The following is a 26913-nucleotide window of genomic DNA, read 5'->3' as shown; positions in this document are numbered from 1 at the left end:
CAGCAAACCCCTTTTAGGTCAAATGGACCTCATAGGTGGGGTGATACCTGTTCAAGACCCATCCTATGAGGCAAAAATAGGGTCTATCTGTATGAGCAGCATTACCTCTGGTTGATGTGAGCCATCCTTACATTACATAGATGGACACTCATCTGAACAGCCACCATAAAAATGCAGCTTCCCCCAGCAAAATCACACGTCTACATGGGCACCTAACACTAAGAAGAAAGAAGAAGTTCTTGCATCTATCAAAGAACCCTATTAGAAGGATTTTCTGTAGTGAAGACATTTCTATAGGAATAGAAAGGAGCATATAAAACAGCCCACTTACTAAATGAGTTCTCTACAATCTTCCTTCAGTTTCCATTAGTCTATAAGTGCCCTCAACATGAATGCCTACACTTCTTCTTAGTGTCTGTACAGAGGTAACTGCTAATGAAGATGTCAGCAAGTAGGCAGAAAACCTCGGCACAAATACCAGACCTTTAACAAAAGGGTACAAACTCAAAATGGTCACTTTTAAGGAGGAATATTTCTGTCTTTCATGTTTTCTATGCTTGTTCTAGTCGAGAATTGGCCAGTTTCAAGAGTGGTCACAGATTTTGGCTCCAACATCCAACACTGATCTACAGTAGACAGAACTTGTACAGGCTGCCAGAAATACTGTAAGTAGCCATAAAGTCACCAATTAATACATTTTGAAGAAATATAAAGAGTGTCATAAAAGAGCACAGATGAAAACCTAGTTTGTAGCCATCTATGATAAAAAGATGACCATAAACCACTCAAGGCACCGTATTTATGTATACCCTGACATAAGTCTTCTGGGGCTGTGTTACACCAACAGATTGACACAAAGTACACAAAGGGGCAGCATTTCAGCATGAAATACATTGAATTTGGGCTGTAAAATATTCTGTTATATCCTGACTATATGAGACTTATTTGTATCCAAGCACACACAGTTAACATATAGGTGGTATACGGTGTCTGATTTATCAGGTTGTAGTTGGTAGAAGTGGGCAACGATCCAGGTTATTAATGCAACTTATTTCTGGAGCTGTGACTAGGGGTTTGTAAGAGTACGACCATAGCTAGCACTTATAGTAGAAGAAGTCAATGCTGCTGGCACCAGCTCATGTCAGTGGTTCTTCACGGCCTCGCAACTACAAAAAAAAGTATCATACTGGGGAGCTCTAGCTGGTCCAAGTGTCCGCATTTTGTCTAAAATACTGGGGGTCATTTATCAAACTGGTGTAAAGTAGAACTGTCCTAGTTGCCCATAGCAAACCAATCAGATTCCTCCTCTAGTTTTCCAAAGGAGCTGTGAAAAATGAAAGGTGGAATCTGATTGGTTGCTATGGGCAACTAAGCCAGTTCTACTTTACACCAGTTTGATAGATGACCCCCACTGTCTATAATACTTTCAGCATAATACCTTACTTACTTCCCATCATGCAGAAAGGTATAGTCTATAAAGTACGATAAAATAGTTTGTAATCAGATTATAAAATAAAATAGCTTCCAAATAAAAGAAATGGTATGTTCTTCACTGCATCTAAGTAAAATGCGCTCTTCCACAACTAAAACACAAAAAGAAAATCAATCCACTTTCAATCTAAAACCTTCACTCTTTTCAAATACGACCCGACTCTTCCAAAAACGTCTGATATCTGACAAAATGTGAGGAAATGCACATAATCCTACGGCACAGGTGCCAGGCTCAGAATTAGTTGCTGATCTCCTTGGTAACTAACCTGCACTATATCTCAGATGTAAAGTGTTCTGTCTATAATCTTGTATCATTCAGATCAGTACATATCATGGCATATAACATCTTACATGAACCGTCCTATTCAGATTCCTTTAGGATCACATCACCGGCTCCATCCCTTTTATTCTGTCCAATTTTGAGCAATCAGTGTTTATAAGGGGGGGGGGGGGGGGGTGTCTGCAATTCTCTTTTTACCTTTCTGCCATGTCTTCGAGCTGCTCTACAGGGACCGGAACTCCGTTGACAGATCCTGAGCGGTGGATCTCCTGAAAAGCCTTTTTATAACCATCCAGATTCTTAAGGACGTCCTATTTGGAAAACGAGAAACAAAAATGCATACATTGTAATGAAAAGACGGAGAACGATTTGGCTGTGCAACTAGAAAAAAAATGTGAAGCACCAGGCTGCAGCGATGAGTCACTGTTCAGTATCTGTGAGCTCGGATATTTTATCCGTCACACCGCCATACAATTCTATCCCGTCCAGATCAGGAGAAGCCGTACAGTGTACTGAGGAAGTGAGGAGAATTCTGGCATCTAAAGAGATGCAGAACTGGCACTGCCTCTTACTTTCAGGGGTTTCCCTGAATATAGATCTGATGTCTATTGACTGCATTCAGGCTGCCAGGTGCCAGAAATGTAGTCCTTTATAGTCTGAACAATTTACTAATGTGCACTAAGGGTCTGTCTTCACAGCATCAGGGCAGCAATTCATTTAAAGGGCATCTGTCAGCAGATTTGTACCTACGAAACTGGCTGACCTGTTACATGTGCGCTTGGCAGCTGAAGGCATCTGCGTTGGTCCCATGTTTATAGGTGCCCGGATTGCTGAGAAAAATGATGTTTTAATATATGCAAATGAACCTCTAGGAGCAACGGGGGCGTTACCATTACACCTAGAGGCTCTGCTCTCTCTGCAACTGCTGTGCCCTGGTCCAGGCAGCGAAAGCATCATCACACCTGCCTGGTCCTGTCAATCAAAGTGGAGAGGATGCAGCAGATGCAGAGAGAGCAGAGCCTCTAAGTGCAATGGTAACGCCCCCTTTGCTCATAGAGGCTCATTTGCATATATTAAAACATCATTTTTCTCAGCAATCCGGGCACATAAGAACATGGGACCAACACAGATGTCTTCAGCTGCCAAGTGCACATGCAACAGGTCAGCCAGGTACAAATCTGTTGACAGATGCCCTTTAATAGCTCGAAATGTGGAACGTTCCTTCTAACATATTAAGAAAAAGAAAATAGTAACTTTCAATATCTTTATGTATACATTATGGAATACATTGACACTGCCATCAACAAGGCTATATGACATACAGCTCAGTAGTACTGCCTATTGGCCTGTAATACTGCATATGACCTATAATACCTCCTTGAGATGGCATACGAGGGAGCACACCTTTTCTCGCACAGTACTCTCTGCGTGCCTCTTTATAAAATAGTAACTACATGAAGGTAGAATACGGACAGTTCTTCTAAAGCTAGACATCTCCTGGATGTGTCACACATTTCACCCCACAATGTCCCCTGATTAATGCACACAGACAGAGGCAGTATATCACCGCCATCTTCTTTCTAGTCTCTGGGTCATTATTTTATTACAACCTACAGTAGGACCCATTTAAAAAGAACAACAAAATCAAAGTAACCTCCTGTATATAGCGTGATTTCTAGAACCACGATAAGCTAATAAACAACAGTGTCCATGATCACACTACGTCATCACACTTTCTTACTAGTCACATGCATAAGACAAGGAATAAGAAAAAAAAAAGACATATATATACAGTTCTGTGCAAAAGTTTCAGTCAGGTGTGAAAAAATGCCACAGTGTAGGAATGCTTTTAAAAATGTATGTTAATACAGTTTAAAACACCAAACATACAGCCAATGTCATTAATGTCATTTATTAACCAGAAATACACCTATATCAGGCGTATTTCTGGCGCAGATTGCAGCACAAGGCTCCTTTGCATCACAATCTGCGACTAGGTCTAAATAAGTTGGCGGGGAAGGGGACGGGCCGGCAGGGCCGTCTCATTTACCATTTTCTAGGCCTGTTTTAGGTGTAGAAAATGGTCTAAATGTAAGACAGCAAGGAAGCTGGCCTACATGTAGAAGCAGCAGTGGATCCACCAAAGTTATGTAGAGGCGCCACCGCCAGTGCAGGGCTTTATGAAGACTGGCCTCTAAAACGCCAGTGTTAATAAATGTGCCCCTATATTTAACTGAATAAAGAAGAACAAGGAGTCCTAAAAAGTGATGATGTGGCCCCCACTGAGTCCTGATCTCAACATCATCGAGTCTGTCTGGGATTCCATGAAGAGAGAGAAGGATTTGAGTAAGCCTACATCCACAATCTGCCACCAGGGACCTCCCTATCATAAGTGTGGTTCACCTGATTAAAATGCTGTTTTCTTTTGTTGATCCATTCTTGATTTGTGATACTTTTAATATGCAAATTAGGAATCTGGTGCAATGCGAGGGTCAACATTGCTCTTGTTGCACCCAAGCTCCACTTCTTTCTGTGGCAAGCCCCTCCATAGTTGCTTTGATTGACAAGGCCCTGCAGTAGCAAAGCAGCGAGTGGGGACTGGCTATAGAAAGGAGCACTGCTTGGGTGCAACAAGAGTGATGGTGATGTCCTCATTGCACCAAAGGCCTAAATTGCATAATAAGAAAAAGTATCATAACTCTGGAATGGAGCCTTGGATAAACAAAAGAAAAACACCATTTTAATCAGGTGAACCACAGCTATGTATCTCTGCAAACAGTTTGATAGGGAAGTCGCTGGTCACAGATTCCCTTAAGGCCACATACACATGACATTTTATTTTATGTATATTTCTGAGCAGATTTTTAGGCTGCATCTCCACGCCAAATCCGTAGCAAAATCAGTATGTGTTAAGCTTCAAGAGACGTCCGTGGAACACGGTCCGTAAAATACCGGACTGGCATTGCAGGAGCGCACAGCGTCATAGCAACCAATGACGCCGTGCACTCCTGCAATGCCAAGCCGGTTTCTCACGGACCGTGTTCCACGGACGTCTGCATGAGGCTTTACATGTGGATTTGGTTGCTGATCTGCCCCAGCTTTGCATTGCAAAGGGTGAGATCTGCAACGAAAATCTGCATCAAGATTTAACATGCTGCTGATTTCAAGATCCATATCACAGGTCGATTTACTTTCGGAAAATTCCCCTCTACTTAGCTGGTACTGTATTACATTGTTACTGTATTATACACTTTTATGCGGCAAATCCATGTATAATGCGCAATTTGTGCATGGGGCCGCTTTTTATACTTCCCCTTGCATCTTAAAGGGGTTCTGCAGTTTGTTTTAACGGATGATCTATTCTCTGGATAGATCATCAGCATCTGACCGGCGGGGGTCCGACACCCGGGAACCCTGACGATCAGCTGTTTGAGAAGGCAGCAGTGCACCAGCTGGATGTCCGACCCCCGCAGGTCAGATGCTGATGAACTATCCAGAGGATAGATCATCATTTAAAACAAAGTGCAGAACCCCTTTAAGGCCAGTTCCACACCACCAAAATAAGGCCACATTTTAGCATCTGTGCTACAGCCACAACTACTAGACAGTCAACCTGAAAGGTATTAGGGTGTTTCAGCCAAACAACCTATTCACAAGAAAAACTGTTGAAATGATCCATCAGCAATAATGAAATAAAAATAAGTAATGGGAGGTATTTAGTAATTCTATATTCTGGGGGACTGAGTCCTTTGCAATATGCATTAGACGCTGTTTTATTTACTTGTTTAACTACTGCCGCATTGTAAAAGTGCAGCAGCTAAACAATTGAAAGACAATTTAGTTGGAGGAAAACAGGAAAAATTGCAAGTAAGTGAAACATGCACTTTTTGATCTTTTGACAAATGCTGTAAGTAATCCCTTTAAACCTATTGCAGCGAGCTGTGCTTTTGCAGGGTTCCTAATGACAGAGAGCTATGTTATACTGTGAAGTGCCGCAGCGTACAGACGCTGGAAGCAGGAGAACAGGGCACAGAGAGAAGAGTCCACGGTGCAGCTTCTCCACGCCATGCCCAGACTGATTGAAATCTCTCTCCCTGTGTTGAGCATAAGGGAAGATGTGTCAATGAAGCCAAGCAGGGCGAGGAGAAGCCATACACAGGTCTCATCTTCCCAGTCCCAGTTAATTTCTAAAACGCTGAAACTCTGCAGGTCTCATGAGTGACCCTGTCGAGATTTCTCGCTGTCTTCCGTTCTGGCACCATTAATCTAATGACAGGTTCCCTTTAACAACATCCCACACTTTAAAATGTACCTATCATTTTAGGTAATTTTTTAGAATAAGCTCCCGTGAGTGTACATGAGAAATAACTATTGTATTTTTCGCTTTATAAGACGCACCAAACTATAAGACACACCCCAGGTTTATAGAACATAAAAGTTAGACAGAAAATTAGAAAAAATATTTTCTAGGTCCCCTTTGAAGGAAATGTGGTTTACTGAAGTGAAGGGGTCAAGGTCAGTAACTTTAGGGTGTACTGTGGTGGGTGGGGGGAATAGTTTAGGTCAGCTCCTGCTACCCTTACTATGTCATCTGCTGGCCATTGTAACAACCATGGTGCGTGTGGTCACTTTGTTAAAAGTACATATCCAAATAAATGTGTCTCCTGTTTTTGCTCTGTTCTGCTAGATTATTTTCTAGAGCTCCCATGCTTCTTGTTCAGCTACATTATTTTTAAGTATTTTTCTGGGGGACACACACACAGTTCTGGTAGACACACAGCTCTGCTATAAAAAGTAGAAGGGTCCAGATTCCAATAAAACGATATCCTTTATTTGATGCGGTAAAATTCATACAAAACAAGACAGGTGCAAAATCGACGCGTTTCGGATCTTACATTAGCGATCCTTACTCATGATATGATATGTTATCACGAGTAAGGATCGCTAATGTAACTTTTTATGCAGTTTACGCTGTCTTTGTCCTGGCTGTATCCGTGCCTCCGACTCGATACGCAGGCGAGTGCTGCAATTTGACTTTCTATATCTACAGCTCTGCTATACACACACAGCACTGCCATACAGATGCAGCTCTGCTACACACAGATACAGCACTGCTATACATGTACGTACACATCCCTGCTACACACACAGATTGTTTACACATACATAAAGCTCTGCTACACACATACAGTTCCATTTCATACCGGCACATACAGCTCTACTACACACTTACAGCTCTGCTACACCCATACAGCTTTGCTATACCCATACAACTCTGCTAAACATATATACACACATACAACACTGCTACACACATACACACACAAACTGATCTTTAACCCCTTCTACCCCAAGCTAGTTTTCACCTTCCTGCCCAGGCCTATTTTGTGTCAATTTATGTAGTAATAACTTTGGAGTGGTTTTTACTTATCTAACTAATTCTGAGATTGTTTTCTGGTGACATATTCTTCATACATCACGTTAGCAGTAAATTTGGGTCAAATTTCCTAAAATTAGTTTAGGAAGAAGGGTGAAATGGACAAAAAGGCATTTTTCTCAGATAAAATACACTACAAAGTTTCATATACCGCCAGTATATTGATTTATGGAAAGTGAGTTTAGGTGTGTATAATAGAGTGGGTGTGTGTACTGACCAGGTAACGGCCACTCTTGTATACCGATGTTTTACTGCATATTAGCACACTTTCATATTGCTCATTTATGCCTGCGTGGCTTTTGCAGCAAAAACAGCGACATTTGTAACTGTCATTTTTAACTCCCACAACGCACAGCACTCTTGTAACTGAAAATTTTTAAGACCGAATCACTGAACTGAAAATCAATACAAGAAATACAAGATAACAAGATATGTAATGAAGGTGTTTCTAACAGTACCCAGAAGGGCCTTAAAAGGAATCTGTCAGCAGTTTTGACCATGCTAAACTGCTGACACCACTCGGTAGGGGATGAAGAATGCAGAACAAACATACGTTTTGTGGAGCTTTAGTTATTAACATTAGTGAGAATACAAACTTTTATTCCGCCATATTCTGTTCCTTACATGCAATGGTGGTTGAGCTCTCTGCATTGAGCTGCTTTAGGCCCCTTTCACACGGGCGAGTTTTCCACGCGGAAAACTGACTGCAATTGCGTACATACTCGCGCGGGTTTGCCGCAACGCACCGGGACGCGTCCGGACCTAATCCGGACACGCTCGTCTGCAAGGGGCCTTACAGTCCCTCTGCTCTACTTTGAGTTACATCTGTAGCATCCAACCAGAAGACCACTAATTCTGTGACTCCCAAGGAGCAGAATCTGGCAGAACAAAAGTTTTCACCACTCTTGCTTCACAAAATGTATGTTTGTACTCTCCCCAGTCCCTACTTAGTGCTGTCGACAGATTAGCATTGTCAGTACTGTTGATAGATACATGCCAGCCAGTCCTGTTGATTTCTGCAGGACCAGTCCACCATCTAATGTGTAGGGTGCCTCCTGACTCTCCCTCAAAGACAGAAGTTGAGGAAGATAATGATGGGGCAATTGGTTTTCAACCGCCTGATCCTTTTCTTCACATGGACATAGGGTACTGTCAGAAGCTTTTCCAATCCAAGACGACGCAATGCGAGAGATTATTATGGTTATTCAGATGTTAGCAGACCAAGAGACTGAATACCAGGGAGAAATCTGCTACCGCTATAACACTTTCTTTTTTAGGCAAGCTACAATATCTACTGCCAAACCACGTCAGGTGCTTACTGTATAAAACACGTATTTCAGTCTGTATCCTTACCTTGTGTTGCTCTAGTTTTCTATGTATCATATTTGCTGTTTCTTCATGAGATTGTTGCATAATAATATCTTCCCTGAGTGCAACTTCGGCTCGATATAACCAGGAGCCAATGGTTCCTAATGGAGCTGGTAGAGATTTGTCAAGCTGTACATGCCAGTCAAAAATCTAGAAATTAAACCAAAATGGTCATTACTTTCTCATTTCTCATGTATTCTTTACTTAGATGGTCTCTAAACAATATTTAGCTCATGGTCATAAGTACTGAAGACAGGAATTAAGTGAGAGGAAGCAACAGAATTTACAATGAAGATACGAGATGACAACAAGATGTATAACGTACCCTAGCAGAAACCTTGTCCCATGCTTGCTTCACCATCGTCTGGTCAAGTGATAGTTTTCCATCTTTGCCCAATGGCTGAATGGAACTTTCAATTTGTTTCCTTTTCATTTCATACTGTACTCTATACGTTTTGTATGACTGCAAAAAAGCATATAAAGGGGGATGAAAAGATCAAATGGAGAGTTATCTCTATTAATTATGAAAATCCCTGGCAGGAGATCACAATAGGGGCATTTACTGAAGACAGCAATTCATACATCAGTCTTAGAAAAAATCCACTGGAGTAAAGTTCCTTTTTACACTGCCCGATTGTCGGGGACGAACGTTTGTCCCCAATAATATGCCCATGTAAAGATGCGGCCAATCACCTGATGAACAGGAGAAAGGCTCATTCATCGGGTGAAACAATCATTCATGCAGAGACCTAAGGCATCGTTTGTGGGCAGCACAACTCTGCCACCCAGAAACAATGACTCTGTATAGGGACTAGCAATCGTAGTAACCATCACTCATCCCCATACTGTGGAGGAGATCACTGTAAGTAAATGCAGTTTTCTTTTCCAATGGCGTGCAGCAGTTGTTGGGAAGGAACATTTCCAAGCGCAAGCCTCTTAATAAATGTGCCACATCATGAGTTGCCTGCGTGCCAAAAACATAAACTTATGTAAGCTACAGTATGAGTTGTGGTAGATGTCAGATATTACTTACTCCTGTTTTCTAGATGTAAATTATTGTAAATGTGTCTGACCCAGTTGCCCAGTGTGCAGACAGCAGCAGGGGATCAGAAAATTCTCAATTTTTTGTGCAAAATGCAGTTTACTCAAAACATTGTGACTTTTGCATGCCAGAAAACTAGCGTACAACTTTGATAAACGTGCCCCGAAATCCCAAACTACCTCTGGAAACAAAGAAAGAAAGAAATATATAATAGAGATGAGCGAATCAAGTCTAACAAATTGATTTGTCTCATCAGCAGTTCTTCACCTGTGGGGTGCTGTCCCCCGCAAGTGTAGTGCCCACCTGCTGCTAGACGGAGAGTTCCTGCCTGCAGATAGGGCAGAAGCTCCCTTCCAAAGCAGCGACGGCGTAGGTAAGTGTTTTGTCACCCACAGGACATGTCTGCTATTATAAAGCAGTGTACCCAAGGCAGAAAACAGCACACCATAGTAAAAAAAAAATGTAGGTACAAAAAGAAAAAGAAAAAAGGGGAGATTTATCAAACTGGTGTAAAGTAGAAATGGCTTAGTTGCCCATAGCAACCAATCAGATTCCACCTTAATTTTTCACTAGCTCCTTTGGAAAATGAAAGGCGGAATCTGATTGGTTGCTATGGGCAACTAATCCAGTTCTACTTTACACCAGTTTGAGAAACCTCCCCCATAGTCGTAAATGTCATAACAACATGACAGCATTAAAAGATCTCACCTGGTATCTGTCCTGTAAACTGCTTTCTACTACTTGTGCCCTTGTGACGTCCCTTTCAAACTGTTCAATCCAAACTTTTAGATCCCGAAGCACCAGTCTGTCTTCTCTCTAGAAGGAGAATAAAAAAATCATACAAGATACAGAAACCAGGGACGTAGCTATAGGGGGTGCAGAGATAGCAGTCGCTACCGGGCCCAGGAGCCTGAGGGGGCCAAAGACCCTTGTGCCGCATAAGAAGACATTGGTATTCTAGAAAGTGCATGGAGGTGAAGTTACACATCTGACTTGGGGAAGGGGTTAGGTCAAGAATTTGGGGGGCAGTTTCATTTTTTGCTCAGTGCTTCCCTGCCCCTGACCACAAAGCACTGAGGGAAGGGGGCCCCAAGCTGAACTCTTGCACCAGGGCCCCTGACAGTAACCATGGGCATCACTGTATTATTACTCTTCACACTGTATTTGTGTTCATTTCCTGTCAGGGGTTCAGGCATTTTTCAATGATAGAATACGGGAATCTGTAGCGCTGCTTTTGCTGTCAAAAATACCAGTAGCCCTTCACAGACCCCATTACAGGGCAACCGGATCTGTCAGCATTCGTTTCAAAAGGGATCTGGCTTTGCTGTAAATGGAAGCTATGACGTTAGTGTGAACAGAGCCTTAGTTTTTCAATGACAATTCACAATCTTGGTTTTATATAAGGTAATGTTCAACAGGAAATAAAAAGGAAAACAAGTATGGTAGGTAAATGGATTATAAATTATGTAAATCTCACTGGATTCTATAAGAGAGATTCTGGGACATAAACATAACACCATCCAATCTGATAAAGAATCTTATAAAGAATCTTCTGGCGCAAATTAAGTCTACGGCCGCTCAGAGCTGTTAGGGTGCTGGCACACAGCGCTGTTCTGACATGCAGTTAGGGTGCAGTTTTTTATTGCAGCTAGCTGAAATTAATTAAATCATTCCCACACTGCAGAACACCAGGGTTCAACGAGGCCGCTAAACTGGCTCAATTAAAAACTGCATCCTAACTGCATGTCAGAACTGCACTGTGTGTCATCACCCTTAGGCCTCTTTCACACGGGCGCGTTTTCTGTGCGGGTGCAATGCGTGAGGTCAACGCATTGCACCCGCACTGAATCCGGACCCATTCATTTCTATGGGGCTGTGCACATGAGCGGTGATTTTCATACATCGCAGCATGCTCTATATTGTGCGTTTTTCACTCAACGCAGGCCCCAGAGAAGTGAATGGGGCTGCGTGAAAATCGCAAGCATCCGCAAGCAAGTGCAGATGCGGTGCGATTTTCACGCATGGTTTCTAGGTGATGATCGGGATAGGGACCAGATCATTATTATTTTCCCTTATAACATGGTTATAAGGGAACATAATAGCATTTTTAATACATAATGCTAAGTAAATTAGGGATGGAGGGGTTAAAAAAATTATAATAATAAGTAAACTCACCTCATCCACTTGTTCGCGCAGTCCAGCTCGTCTTCTTTCTTCTTCTTTGATGACCTGTGAGGAAAAGGACGTTTGGTGACGTCACTGCGCTCATCACATGGTCCATCACATGATCCATCACCATGGTGATGGACCATGTGATGAGCGCAGTGACGTCACCAAAGGTCCTTTTCTCCCAGGTCCTCAAAGAAGAAAGAAGGCAAGCCGGGCTGCGCGAACAAGTGGATGAGGTGAGTTTAATTTTTAATTTTTTTTTTAACCCCTCCATTCCTATTTTACTAAGTATTCTGTATTATAAGGGAAAATAATAAAATCTACACAAAACCTAACCCAAACCCGAACTTCTGTGAAGAAGTCCGGGTTCGGGTCTGGGAACCAAACATGCCGATTTTTCTAAAGCGCGTGCAAAATGCATTTAAACGCTTTGCACTCGCGCTGTAAAATCACGCATTTTCCCGCAACGCACTTGCATCCTATCCGGCCCTCAAAAGCGACGCCCGTGTGAAAGAGACCTTAGATTTCTGTTTAGTCGCATAGACTGCCGAAGAGTGTGCCTAATTTATGAAGAGGCCTGCTCCTCGTCATAAATTAGGCACATCCTATGGCAGCGCAGGGGACATAAAGACCGGTGCAGAAAGTGCAGATTTTGATAAATTTTCCCATAAGTGCACATACATTTGAAATAGGTTCAGGAATATATACAATATTTACAGTACAAAGCATGTTTCACTATATACCAAGTTAACCAATTGACAGCATTAGTGGGTAAATTCCTCAGTTTTGAGGCCCATTTACATAGTCTGACACAGCAGGCAATTATGGGGAATGAACCGCTTGTCAGAGGAGGTGAAAGCTATATTTACATGCAGTAATCATCTCCTCTCTATGGTGACTAGAGATTGCCACTGTGATCGCTCACAACTAGCGATGAGCGAATAGACTTCGGATAAAACATCCGAAGTCGATTTGCATAAAACTTTGTTCTAATACTGTACAGAGCAGGAGCTGAAGGTATTGCTTCGCGCAATAACTTCATAAATTTATTTTTACTGTAAAAAAAAACATTTCTCACTCATCCCTACTCACAACCATACAGGATTTTTTTTTTTATCACTGTTTAGGCCTCTTTCAGATTTCTGTTTTTCACTAACGTGTGCTGTCCATATTTTCTGCTGACAGCAAACTTACCAATTGATCTTAATGTGTCTGTTCAAATATCAGTATTTGTTTACTGACCATGGGTCACTGAAAAAAATCACAGAGACATACACTACCTTGGTCCGTGATGGAGACCAAATACACAGTGAAAAAACAAAGACATAACACGGATGGCGTCCGTGTTTCATGGACCACTGATAGGAGATGCTTTAAAAATCAACATTCAGCTGAGTAGCATCCATGGAATACAGATGACACACAGAGGGCAAAAAAAAGACACACGGACAAAACACAGAAAGCTTCATGGACAAAATTTGGACTGATGTTTTCACGGGCATCAAACAGACATGGAAATGTGAACGAAGCCTTAGGCTGCTAAATCTGCTGCCCATGAAAGATGATTTAGGTGACCACATCAGCAATGCTTTCACCCAAAAAACAAGCTTATGCGTGTTTATTAAAGGGTAACTGTCATGTTTTCATAAAAAAACGAGATTTTGTAAAACTTACCAGTAAAATCTCTTTCTCGCTCTTCATTGGGGGACACAGAGACCATGGGTATAGCTATGTCCTCTAGGAGGCGTTGACACTAGATAAAGCTGTTAGCTCCTCCCCTGGCAGCTATACCCCCTCCAGCCTGGAGAGAGAGCTTCAATTTGTGAGAAGCAGTAGGAGAAGCAAGTAAACCAACAAAACAATGTGGAACAGCAACAATGCCAAGAACCGAACCAGGTTCTAACCAGCAACAGCCACAACTGTGGCCGAACAACAATACTGGGTGGGTGCTGTGTCCCCCAATGAAGAGCGAGAAAGAGATTTTACTGGTAAGTTTTACAAAATCTCGTTTTCTCGCCCATATTCATTGGGGGACACAGAGACCATGGGACGTCCGAGAGCAGTCCAACAGGGAGGGAAAAACCACAGACCCATGAAGCAAGCGCCTGTGCAGTCAACTAAGAACTGTCGCCTGCAAGACCACGCGGCCCACGCAGCGACCATCGATGCATAAGTATGCACCTGGCAACTTCTTGCGAACATGTGCAAGGAGGACCGGAGCCACTTTACATTACTGTGCAGCCAAAGCGCGATTCCTCCTAGCCCAAGAAGCGCCCACCACTTTGGGGGAGTGAGCCGTGACACCTAAGGGTGGAACCCCGCTCCGAGCGCGGTAAGCTGCGGCACTGCCAGAACGAATCCAACGTGCAATCGCCCTTTGGGGGCCACCAATCCCCAGCGAAGACCATCCTGAGAGAAAAAGGGGGTCCGTACGCCGAGAGGGACTGGAGGCTTCTAATAATGAGTAGAGCACTGACAACGTCCATAATGTAACTCCCTTCCGTAGGGCGCGAAGGAAAGGAACGTGCTATGGAAGTCAGAGACTACCTTCGGGAGAAGAAGGAATACTCAGAAAACCATATCCAGATCCCAAGGCTGTAAGGACGATACAGAGGAACCATATGTGCCACTCCTTGAAAGAAAATTCCCACGGGCACCAGGGAACCTGGAAGGCTGCCCAAGACGGAAGCGCCAACACCTGACCCAACAAGGAAACAAGGGCTAAACAAAAGGTCCAACCCTTAAAGTAGAAAGGAGAGAGAAAACCCCCAAAGTGAGGGGGACATCTTGTCTTCAGAGAAGCCTCAGAAGGACCTGCAGGTGCCAGAATAGATACTGGCGATGCAGACTTACTGTCCTGAATCATAGTGAGGAAGGTATCCGCCGAAAAACCCGTTCCACGTTAGAACAGCGATCTCAATTGCCACGCCGTCATTGAAAAGGTCATGTAAGACTGAACCCCTTGAAAGAAAGACGTCTCTGAGTGGCAGTGACCAAGGGACGTCTCCAGGAGAACGAGGTCGGCGTATAACGCACGACGAGTCAGTTTCGGAGCGACTAGGATATGTCTGAATGTCCTCCATCCAGACCTTCCGTAGAACCCTGAGAAGGAGGGGAAGAAACTCCCGCCAAGGAGAATCAGGACCTCCATGGCGGATGCTTCCGGAACTCTGGCTCTGGAAAGAAGGCGGAAGCCCTTGTGCAGATACCGCTAGCACACCCGGACCAATGGAAGAGTCCCTGTAGGAGGAAGAATGTGGAGGGTGGCACAGCCCACCAGTTAGGACCAGATCGTGTCTGGAATGAAAAGGCACCAAACAAATACCCCATGCAACGCAGGTGAGGGAAGGTAGCAACGTTGGAACTACCAAGGCATACGGAGTGACAATGAACCATGAGCCAGAGGGGAAAAGACAGGAAAAGCAATAGCCTAGGTCTAAGCCCCTACCCTGTAAGAGACCGACGCTATACAGAAGTAGCCAAAGATCCGTAGAAACCACGTGCCACACTGCCCCAGTTACGTGGAGCTAACCCTAAAAATTCTACCTGGAAGGGGGGCTGAACAGGCGCAACTGCCAAGCTAGCTCCAGGGTAGGACCCCTACCAGAGGGGGATGTCCCACCGCAGCGACCATGAACTCGAACATTAGTGACAAGCCGCACCTGTGGAGGAAAACAAGCTGTAGAAGCTAAATCAGAGTCGCCAGCATAACCACTTCCCCAGAGAATGGGGAGTGGTGGATAGAGAATACGGAGTCAGCGAAAAGAGTCGACCCGCTGGAACATACTCACTAGGTAAGTACAACGGAGTATGTATTACGTATTGATGCGGACAATATCAGGACCGACCGGAGCAACAGAGGCCCATGGAGATGGGGGAGAGGGGGTCTGTAAGACCCACAAGTGATGCTAGGAACCCCCTGGAAGACAGAGGATGTCCTAATCAGGTGCGAAACCAGCACCAAAAGAAGGATGTAACGATGAATAGCCACCGTATCCACTGGCGGCACCCTAAGAGTGTCGGGCACCTGCGATAACCAACTGTAGCCACGCCCTCTTGGAAATAAGCGAAGGCACCTAGAGCCGTAGTGCCGCAGAAGATGTTTAGTTACTCCCCGCTAGTGGATCACTAGCGGAAGGGGGAAATGCGACGGAAGCACGGTGATGCAACACTCCGCCTATGGAAGGATAGCGGACAGTCGGAACCGTATTCAATGGTAGAGTAATTAGCTATCTAAGTAAGGTGTGAGCATACGGCAAATACTGGTCAGTGGTAGGGAGCATACCCCACCTAAGAAGGGGGGCGAATGCCCACAGCGAACTAGCGCATATGGCGAGTCCTGTACCCCGTGGAGTGCAATAGTGCACCTAAGGGGGTAATGCATACAGCACATAATGTAACCAGTGACAATGTCATCGCGCCACCGATGGATCTGCATATGGCAGGTCCCGAACCCCAAGTCATTGTACTTAGTCCACCTATGGCAGGGGACAATGTATAAAGCAGGCACTGTATCCTGAAGTAGTGCAGTTACACCACTAAAGGAAGTGGGTAATGCATACGACAGTACTGCTGGCCACCTAGATGCAATCTCTGGAAGATTGCTTCGGACTCATATCAGGATCCGAATCAGAGATTCTCCCCTCTTTCTGGAAGGACCCGCCCCAGTGAGGGAGGGTGTGTCTGAGGATGATTTTTAGGGAGGAAGAGTAGGGGAGCGGAAATATTCGAGGAGAATCATCAACCAAACGGCCCTGGAGGACGGATTAGGATCCTGCAGTGGTCCCGCATTGGATAGTGCAGGTGGAGAATCCTCAACCAAAACAGCCCCGGAGGACGGAATTGGGATCCTGCAGTGGTCCTTCACTGGATTGCGCAGGTGGAGAATCATCAACCAAACAGTCCAGGAGGACGGATTGGGATCCTGCAGCGGTCCCTCACTGGATTGCCCAGGTGGAAATTCATCACCAAACGGCCCCGGAGGACGGATTGGATCCTGCAGGGGTCCGTCACTGGATTGAGCATGTGGAGAATCATCAACCAAACGGCCCGGAGGCGGTATTGGGAATTATGCGAGTGTGGCTGAGGAGGGGGACCCGTATGGACGGACATGTCCTATATTATTATTTTTTATTTTTTTTATAAAACTAGGAAGCCGGCCTCAATGACAAGAGGCAGTAAGGGGTTCAATCCTCCACTCATGTACAGTGTACTTAGTGGAAGGGCCCCAGATAATCAGGTGCCAGCCTAAGAATGGTGGGTGGCCATGAAGGGTTAAGGCAGTGGCACAGCAGGCGACTGGGGGAGGGGGAGAAGGGCGGGAAGAGAAGGCGCGTGCCGGAGCACCGATGCGGTGCACGGCCGATCGCGCTGCAGTTAACCCCTTCCGGAGCGGCGCGACGGCGTCCGCTCCAAGGGGTGTAATGTGGGAGGTGTCAGGGAGCGGAGTCTGCTCCGCAGGTATGACCATCTGCCCTGCTGGTCGCCATATTTTTTGAGCGGGCGGCAAAAATCGCGGCCGGTCGAACGCAGGACGGTTAACCCCTTCCCGGAGCGGCGCGACGGCGTCCGCTCCAAGGGGAGTAAATGTGGGTGGTGTCAGATGGCGGAGCTCCTCCGCATGTGTGAACGGCCGCCCTGCTGGCCGCTATATTCTTTGAGCAGGGCAGCAAAAAATCGCGGCTGGAGCACTGAAGCGGTTAACCCCCTCAGGAGCGACGCGCCCGGCATCCGCTCCCGAAGGGGTGGAGAAAGGTAAATGCCGCCATGTCGGTGAGCGGAATATGTGCCGCTCCTTGCTGCGCTCCGCTCCCTGCATGTAAATAAGGAATTAGCACTAGGGAGTCCTCCTAATTTGGCGCCAAAAACTGAGGGAGAGGCCCCTATTAACCCCCTATGTCCTCCTCAATCAATCAAACGGCCTGTGCCGGAGGAGAATGCTTCAGGGGTGCTGGGCTATGCTGAAGCCCTGTCTGGTCACAGACTATTGCCACCAAGAGGGAGGGGGGACCAACCCAGAGGGTTAAATACTCACCTAGTCCCGTGTACTCAACTCTTCTCTCTCCTGCCGCCATCTTCACCCCTCCTCTGGTCCAGCAGGGTCACCCCTTCAGCTACTGGCACCGTAGTGGCAGGACGCTGGAAGGGGGGCTTGGATGGGTGACCCCTTGGCTGGCGGGATGCAGGGGAGCGAGGCTGCCCTGGTCCACCTTGTCTTCTGTGGGGGAAGCAGCAGTGCGGGACACCGGCACTGGCGCAACTCGACCCCGGGAGTCCCTGTTTGCCCATCTGAAAAAAAAATAAAAAATCTTCAGGAGATCCCTGCAGAGCAGGGAGGTCTTGCCTCCTATTGACACTAGAAAAAAACTGAAGCTCTCTCTCTCCAGGCTGGAGGGGGTATAGCTGCCAGGGGAGGAGCTAACAGCTTTATCTAGTGTCAACGCCTCCTAGAGGACATAGCTATACCGATGGTTTCTGTGTCCCCCAATGAATATGGGCGAGAAAATCTATTTTAGCATATGCTACTGCTGCAGCTGCATTATGCATAAGCCATCTTTAGTTTCTTTACATACCACTGTTTTCCCCTTAGTTACGGCTGTTTAAACATTTACAATATGAGGACCTTCTCAAGATGGCTCCTCTGCCAGTTCTCTGAGGCCAAAACTGCTTTCCCTCACTTCCCATACACACTAGCAACGGTCTCTTAAGGGAGCAATAGAAAGGGACAAAGGACATTAATGAAAGCTGTTATTATAAGGTAATTACAGCTCTTTTGACAATCATTGACAGACTAACTCAGGTTATACATGCCCAGCTCTAATAAACTAGCAAATAAATAAAAATATGACAGTTATCCTTTGAGTGACCCAGCACCTTAAACAGAAACGAGTGTTCCTAGGTATGTTTCCATCTCTGCAGCTCAAGTCCTCCTGGCTGTGATTGTGTACAAGGCTGCAGCAGTGATGTAGCTGTACACAACGTGTGACCTCTGCAGCCAATCACTAGCTTCAGTGATATACGCATAAGACATCTTGTACAGATACTTCACCGCTGCAGCCAGGGTGGATTGGCCCTAGACCTTACAGAGAAATTTCCCAGTGGGCCGATGCCCCAGGGGGCCACCCAAGTCCTCCTCTCTGCTACTTACCGGGTACATAATGAGCTCTCAACAGTAATTAACGCTGTCAGAATCAGGCACTCATGTACCCAGCCAGGAACTGCACATGCACTCCTGAATTCAACTGCTGTGGTCCACACCTCACCTCCTAAGCCCCCTTCTCCATAGACAACTGGAGGAGGAGGACAGAAGATGGTAACTATTGAGGGCCACCACAGAGGGCCAGTTTTCGGGCAATATATTGTGCTACACTGTTCTGTTCTATTTGGTTCTGCTAGGATGGTATTGTTGACCCCACCTACTTATGTTGCCCCACCTTCTGTTAATTCGGACCTGCCTACAAAATGGGGCCACTTTATTGTTCCTTCTTAAAATACATATTCATATGGTACAAACTGGTGGTGATTAAAATTACACATGACCCCTATCCCACTTGAACTACTTCTCATATGTATTGACCGTATACTGTCTACATACTCAAGTTGATATTTGTATTATCAGGGTTCCAGACCCTAGGCCTATTAATTTCTATGGGGGATCACATGCTGACTAAAACACAGAAACACAACACTACGGCAGTATCATCAGGGGAACAGACAAGGACAGCAGCATGATATGCGAGAGATTTACTAATACTAGTCTTTTCTATGCCAATCTTAGTAATAATAGCGCCGGAGTTACGGTAGATGCTCCAAATGTATTAACCGGTAAAGGCCTAGATTCAGCTAGACTCTTGCCAGTTTCTGGAGCAAATTATAACACATTCAGTGGGACGCAGAAGGCCCCGCCCCCTTGGCTACACCACGACCCTTTCTTGCCACTTTAGAAAAATGGAGAGAACCTCAAAACATTGCAAATTGTGGTGCAAATAATGTGTGTGTGCCACAACCTGTGACTTTCTTCCTGCGGCATAAAAACATCCAGAAATCTCTCTATGAATGAGACTAATAGGCTTCATATAGGATGTAATTCAAGGTCAGTACAAGATAAGTAAAGCATCTTTTTATAGCCTATACCCAGATTATGGTGCCATAAAATAATTACATTTGGGATATTTTTAAAAGTTGATTTGAAGAAACATCTAGCAGGGAAACAATAGGACAGATTTTCTAGCACTACTGCACTGAATACTAATGGTGTTCTGGCACTTGGCCCATCAGAACAGTGGCAGCAGCTAATGCCAAGCACAAGCAGGCAATATTCAGTAGCTGCACCTCATAGCCCAGCTAGGTATGTGCTGTGTTGATGAACATGGTGCACAGATCAACGATGTTGTCATTTTAGCAAATCTCTACCATTTTCCATTTCTTCCCCCCTTTCCTGTTAGCACACACCGAACTAGAAAAAAGTGATGGACTTGGCAAAAAATGTTCTGCTTGAGTGCTGGGAGCCGTGTCCTACGTCTTTTGTACAATGCAGAGGAGAAGGTGGCGCTACAGCCAACCTGTTACAGGGGTGACCAGATTATATTCACATAATAGTGCCGAAACCCAATGTGGTCACCTATGTCTCTTTCTGTGGATCTGCTCTAAGGGCCTGTTCACATAGGCCGATAACAGTCCAGAACAAGCGACGACATTTAAAGGGCCTTATACACAGGCTGATGCAACTGTATGGGGGATGAGTGATCACTAGTGTGATTGTTGGTCCTGAATACAGTTTGCATATTGTCAGCAGCACATCCACTGTTTGTATAAGATGTGCTGCCAACAGATTTTTATGTTAAAGACATTGTGACTACCAGGTGCCTAGGAAACAATGGAGCGGCCCGGCGCTGCACTGCATGACAAGTATGGAAAAAGCGTGGCCCAGTAAGATATGCTGTTTCCATAACTCGCTGTGCCACTATGTCTCTGTAGCTGCCATGCACTGCAATGGAAGCTGCTGAAACAGGAGCGCCAGGCAAGTCCGCTGTTTCCTAGTCACCTGGTGGTCAGGACTTAGTCCCATCTTGCCTTAGAAACTGTGAGATGAGACAACCACTTTAAGCAGTTCACTTCCATGGGAGCAGCACTTCAGTAACTAGCTCAGTCCTCTACATGATGTACAGAGCTGTGTAGTTCCGGCACCGCCATCTGATCGGAAGGGGTGGGGGTCTCGAACCACCGCCGGTCAGATATTGAATATCTAATATTAAAATCCAGGTAAACCCATGAATTCATAAGGGTGCTTCCAGCCAACAATATTGGATAGATCAGATCTGTGCATGCTTCCTTTTGAACTCAAAGCCACGAGTGGATCATAAAGGAAGGAAAACTAAAAAGGAAACACTTAGGGCTCATGCACACAAACATATTTTCTTTACGTGTCCGTTCTGTTTTTTTTTTTTTGCAGACTGTATGCGGAAACCATTCATTTCAATGGGTCCGCAAGAAAAACGGAAGGTACTCCATGGGCATTACGTTTTCGTATGTCCGTATTTCCGTTCCGCAAAAAAATAGAACATGTCCTATTATTGTCCGCATTACGGACAAGTATAGGACTGTTCTATTAGGGGCCAGCTGTTCCGCAAAATACGGAATGCACACGGACGTCATTGCGAATCCTTTTTTTTGCGGACCGCAAAATACATACAGCCATGTGCATGAGGCCTTACTGGTATATGTCTCTCTTTTTGGGTGGGGGGGGGGGCTAAAAAAAATAGCTGCTTAAAAAACTTTGTGTGTCAATTCAGCCTTAACAAGCAGTTTCTTTTTATTAATTACGGTAAATTAATATTGTAAAAATATTCAAATGCATATACAATAAAGTAATTCATATTTTCGAATAATCTAGGGGTTTCTGAGAAAAAGCAGCCCAGAAATTATAAACGGTCTACGAGTAAGTTAGATATCGGCACATTATCCTCTCACATGGCAGCCAAAGTTGCCTAGCAACCTATTCCGCTAATAAAAGGGAAAGGCAGAATCTGTTCAGAACACCCACAGACTAATTAAAAATACTAATGTGCCGCACAGTTATAATTGATACGTTCTACCCTATTTGTAAAACTAACATTGGTCCATGCCAGGAGGGTTTGTAAAAAAAAAAAAAGTTTGATGCCAGTGCATCTACCCACATTTCATGGCATACATAAAAGTCATAACCAATTACTTGTATATTCACAATGGTGCTGTAAACACTGAATAGATATGAAGTTGGTTTTCATACCAAGCTAAACCCTGCGATGCCATCTGTTTAGTGCGCTAACTGGCAAGAAAGCTTCCTGGTTTATCACCAGGTGACCATATGGTTAAGTTTTCCATTGTTTACTGTCATAGGAGGAATTGAATTGCTATGGATTTGGTCCATATTTATTACTCAGGTACTCTGATGTGACATAATATATCAATACATTCATACTTTAATGAAACAAAGGAGCTGTAGCTCTCTGTCCGATGCACGAAGCCCTTTAAGATTTTCGTCAGGATTTTTGTCGGGGGCTGTGTCGTAGTTCCTATACTCATCTAGGCTCTTTCTTTTGGGATAAGTCTTGTTGAGATTTGGCTGCGGGACCACAGTGCCGATATGGACTTACTCCAAATTTTTGGCACCATGTCAAAGCTGTCCATAGTCTTTAAAGGGAATCTATAATCTCCAGCAAGCCCTATAAAGTACAGTAACACATGTATCGATCACCTGCCACTGACTCCAGATCAGTCAGTAGTATGTCGCTACTCCCGTTTCCCCCACTGGGCATGTGTAAACCAGCCATGGAATGCATTGAGAGGACTCCTGTGCATGCGCACATATTGGAGAGGACTCCAGGACATGTCCCCTCTATGCATTCCCTGTTTGTTGATGCATAGCAGGGGAATGGGGGTCAGTATTGAAATAGAAATAACTGATCTGAAGCCAACGGCAATGGTAATACCCAGCTGTTTATTTCTTCATCTGTCCAGAAGAAAAATAGGCCCAGATTTACTAATGGCGTAAACTCAGACTGTCTAGATCTGCCACAAATTTATCACAGTGGCGTAGTACGGATGATACATTTGCTGCATGACTAGACACTTCTGTCCAACTTTATACCAACTATTGGTTGGCTTAGTTTGAAACAAAATTTTACACCAGAATTGTGGCTCAATTTTGTCACAAAATAATGCATCATAAGCCCCACTTCTCTCCCCACTAAGACATGCCCCTTTTAAGTAAACCAGCCCCTTGAAGAGCTAAGCAGAATAGATCTTTCTAAAGCTAGATGGAGCAGAATGCACCAAAATGTAACAAACTGTGCAAAATTTTGGTTCAATTTATGACAACACGTAGGTTTGCTCACATTAGTAAATGTGGGAAAAATAATTCTCATAAAAGGTGCTCCAGCACTGCTATTTCATGGGGAACAGACAGGTTATGACATAAACAAAAACTAAATTACAATGTTAAATTACAGACAGAATAAAAAAACACCCTTCTAACACCCTTCACTGATACTGGAGTGTTGCCTCATCATTTGCTTTTTTAGATAAATAGATATTAGATAGATAGATAGATAGATAGATAGATAGATAGATAGATAGATACACAGATAAATATGAGGCAAAAAGATAGACTGACAGATAGATAATAGATAGACAGACATATAAATAAACACGTTGCACATTGTGTTAAAGAGGATCGGTCATCAGGATCAACCCTATTAAACCAGATATACTGGCTGGTAGGGCTCATCATGCTAATTAAAGCAATACCTTTCTTTTGTCTGTATGCTAAACAGCTGCAGTGATATCTGTGGTTTTATTCTCTATATATAGAGAATACACTATGTACTATAGCTTCACCACACTGAGATCTGCTCAGAAAGCTGATCTACAGATTACTGCTTTATTCACAGGCACAATATATGTCTATAAAGACACTACTAATACATGCATAGAAAAAACATACATTTCTATGTGGTAGCTATAGCTTGAGCTAAGTGTTGGGTTTTGCACGTAGAGAACCCAGGTTTGAACCCTAGAGTATATGATATATAGAGGCTAGGACACAGCTCTGCCCTCAGCCTGATGTCTAGCCCTGTCAATTAGGGGGAGAAGGGGGTGTGTAGAGCACAGGAGGTGTAAGGCTACTTTCACACTAGCGTTTTTGCTGGATCCGGCAGGGTTCAGCAAAAATGTTTCTGTTACTGATAATACAACCGTCTGCCTCCGTTATGAACAGATCCGGTTGTATTATCTTTAACATTGCCAAGACGGATCAGTCATGAACACCATTGAAAGTCAATGGGGGACGGATCCGTCTTCTATTGTGTCAGAGAAAACTGATCCGTCCCCATTGACTTGCATTGGCGGTCATGCCAGATCCGTCTTGCTCTACATCCCAGGACGGAAAGCAAACTACAACATATTGCGGTTTTCTCTCCGGAAGGAGGACGGAACGGAGTGTATTTTGGAGCATTCGGTTCTGTTCAGTTTTGTCCCCATTTACAATGAATGGGGACAAAACTGAAGTGTTATTTTCCGGTATTGAGCCACTATGACGATCTCAATACCGAAAAACTTAAATGCTAGTGTGAAAGTAGCCTTACAAAGCAGCGCTCAAAGGATTCAGCCCCACCTCCTGGTGCTCAAACTTCTCATTTGTATATGACTAAAAACTGATTTCTCTGCAGCTATTTAACATACAGATAAAAGAAAGGTATAGTTTTAATCAGCATGATGTCTGGTTTTATAGGGTTGATCCTGGTGACAGAGCCGCTTTAATGTTACTCAGTAATTTACATTCATTGGGCAACTTCTTGCAATTTTGCATCAAAGTTTCAAATTTTGCAATAAAAACTCGGCAAGTTCTAGACTTGACAGCGGCGAATCAATGGATGTCGTGTATCTGGACTTCTCCAAAGCATTTGACACTGTACCACATAAAAGGTTAGTATATAAAATGAGAATGCTCGGACTGGGAGAAAACGTCTGTAAGTGGGTAAGTAACTGGCTCAATGATAGAAAACAGAGGGTGGTTATTAACGGTACACACTCAGATTGGGTCACTGTCACTAGTGGAGTACCTCAGGGGTCAGTATTGGGCCCTTATCTCTTCAATATATTTATTAATGATCTTGGAGAAGGCTTGCACAGTAAAATAAATTTTTTTGCAGATGACACTAAACTGTGTAAAGTAATTAACACTGAAGAGGACAGTATACTACTACAGAGGGATCTGGATAGATTGGAGGCTTGGGCAGATAAGTGGCAGATGAGGTTTAACACTGACAAATGTAAAGTTATGCACATGGGAAGGAATAATGCAAGTCACCCGTACATACTAAATGGTAAAACACTCGGTAACACTGACATGGAAAAGGATCTAGGAATTTTAATAAACAGCAAACTAAGCTGCAAAAACCAGTGTCAGGCAGCTGCTGCCAAGGCTAACAAGATAATGGGTTGCATCAGAAGGGGCATAGATGCCCGTGATGAGAACATAGTCATACCACTTTACAAATCACTAGTCAGAACACACATGGAGTACTGTGTACAGTTCTGGGCTCCTGTGAACAAGGCAGACATAGCAGACCTGGAGAGGGTCCAGAGGAGGGCAACTAAAGTAATAACTGGAATGGGGCAACTACTGTACCCTGAAATATTATCAAAATTAGGGATATTCACTTTAGAAAAAAGACGACTGAGGGGAGATCTAATTACTATGTATAAATATATCAGGGGTCAGTACAGAGATCTATCCCATCATCTATTTATCCCCAGGACTGTGACTGTGACGAGGGGACATCCTCTGCGTCTGGAGGAAAGAAGGTTTGTACACAAACATAGAAAAGGGTTCTTTACGGTAAGAGCAGTGAGACTATGGAACTCTCTGCCTGTGGAGGTGGTGATGGTGAGTTCACTAAAAGAGTTCAAGAGGGGCCTGGATGTATTTCTGGAGTGTAATAATATTACAGGCTATAGCTACTAGAGAGGGGTCGTTGATCCAGGGAGTTATTCTGATTGCCTGATTGGAGTCGGGAAGGAATTTTTTATTCTCCTAAAGTGGGGAAAATTGGCTTCTACCTCACAGTTTTTTTTTTGCCTTCCTCTGGATCAACTTGCAGGATGACAGGCCGAACTGGATGGACAAATGTGTACTATGTTACTAATATTCGTATTTGGGGCTAAATTTCTGAGCCAAGCAGAGCTTTAGACTCGTATCAACTTCTAAAAATAAAAGTCTAGTTCAAGCAGGGCAAGTTTTTGCCATCAAATATGGAAGGAGCTTCTAGCGCAAACGAGAACAGAGCCCTGGGCATGTTACAGGTCACAACCATCAGCAATCCCATGCCTGCAAGCGATAGGAAAGTTCTATGGAAATATAGAAAGTTGAATGCATTGCATTCATCAGATTAGTATGAAAGATTTGGGAAGTAAACATGTTTTTACAGATTGGTCTACTTGGCTCAAGCTTTCATCCGTGAACCACCACTTTCCTTTATAATTACTCAGTCTCACTCAATCTTCGGATTGACGACACTTTACATGTGGAGGAGTAGGTCACGTCCTGCACTGCACAATAATACTTCACAGCCACAGGATTGCATTTATTTCATTTGAAAGGTTTCATGGCTTTCAGTAGGGAATCTGCAGTCAGTCTAGAATATCTTACAGTGTAATTAATGGTATAGGAAGTTAGGTTTACTTTCATCCACATGAAATACAGTGAGGCTTACACTCCACATATTAACAGCATGTAGCCTTCAACTTATTAAAGGGTTTCTGTCACCTGAAAAATTGGTATTAAGCTGACAGACATTAGCGATGTGCTAATGTCAGCTGACATAACTATATTAGTGCCATCTCACTGCCTAAAGCCTTTATTGAAAAAAAATGAACTTTTGTAATATGCTATTTAGCCTCTAGGAGCAGGGGGGGGGGGGGTGTTGCTCCTGCTCCTAGAGGCTCCGTTCTCCCACCTCTGGCCACGGACTGCTACACTAGATTGACAGGGGCAGGCATCGTTGGTCTCCTACCTCTGGCCCTGTCTGTAGTGTAAATCTCACTAAATGGCGCAGGCGCAGTGAGTGAAGGGCGCTCGCCAGCTGC

At 44.2% G+C, this 26913-nt stretch overlaps 1 protein-coding gene across 4 annotated transcripts in view; it reads right to left on the bottom strand.

The window, feature by feature from the left end:
* Positions 1 to 26913, bottom strand: part of SYNE1 (spectrin repeat containing nuclear envelope protein 1) — a 413129-nt gene that overhangs the window by 312174 nt on the left and 74042 nt on the right. For all 4 annotated transcript variants that reach the window (XM_040429494.1, XM_040429495.1, XM_040429497.1 and 1 more), the window contains exons 9-12: positions 10327 to 10434; positions 8902 to 9039; positions 8562 to 8726; positions 1970 to 2082 (exon numbers count right to left, since the gene is read on the bottom strand). In XM_040429494.1, coding sequence (XP_040285428.1) covers positions 1970 to 2082; positions 8562 to 8726; positions 8902 to 9039; positions 10327 to 10434 — 524 coding nt within the window. The remainder of the gene's footprint in view (positions 1 to 1969; positions 2083 to 8561; positions 8727 to 8901; positions 9040 to 10326; positions 10435 to 26913) is intronic.

The sequence above is a fragment of the Bufo bufo genome, chromosome 4 (genome assembly GCF_905171765.1).
Source record: "Bufo bufo chromosome 4, aBufBuf1.1, whole genome shotgun sequence".
Lineage (NCBI taxonomy): Eukaryota > Metazoa > Chordata > Amphibia > Anura > Bufonidae > Bufo > Bufo bufo.
The sequence above is the reverse complement of the archived record's forward strand: the minus strand, read 5'-3'. Positions and strand labels throughout refer to the sequence as shown.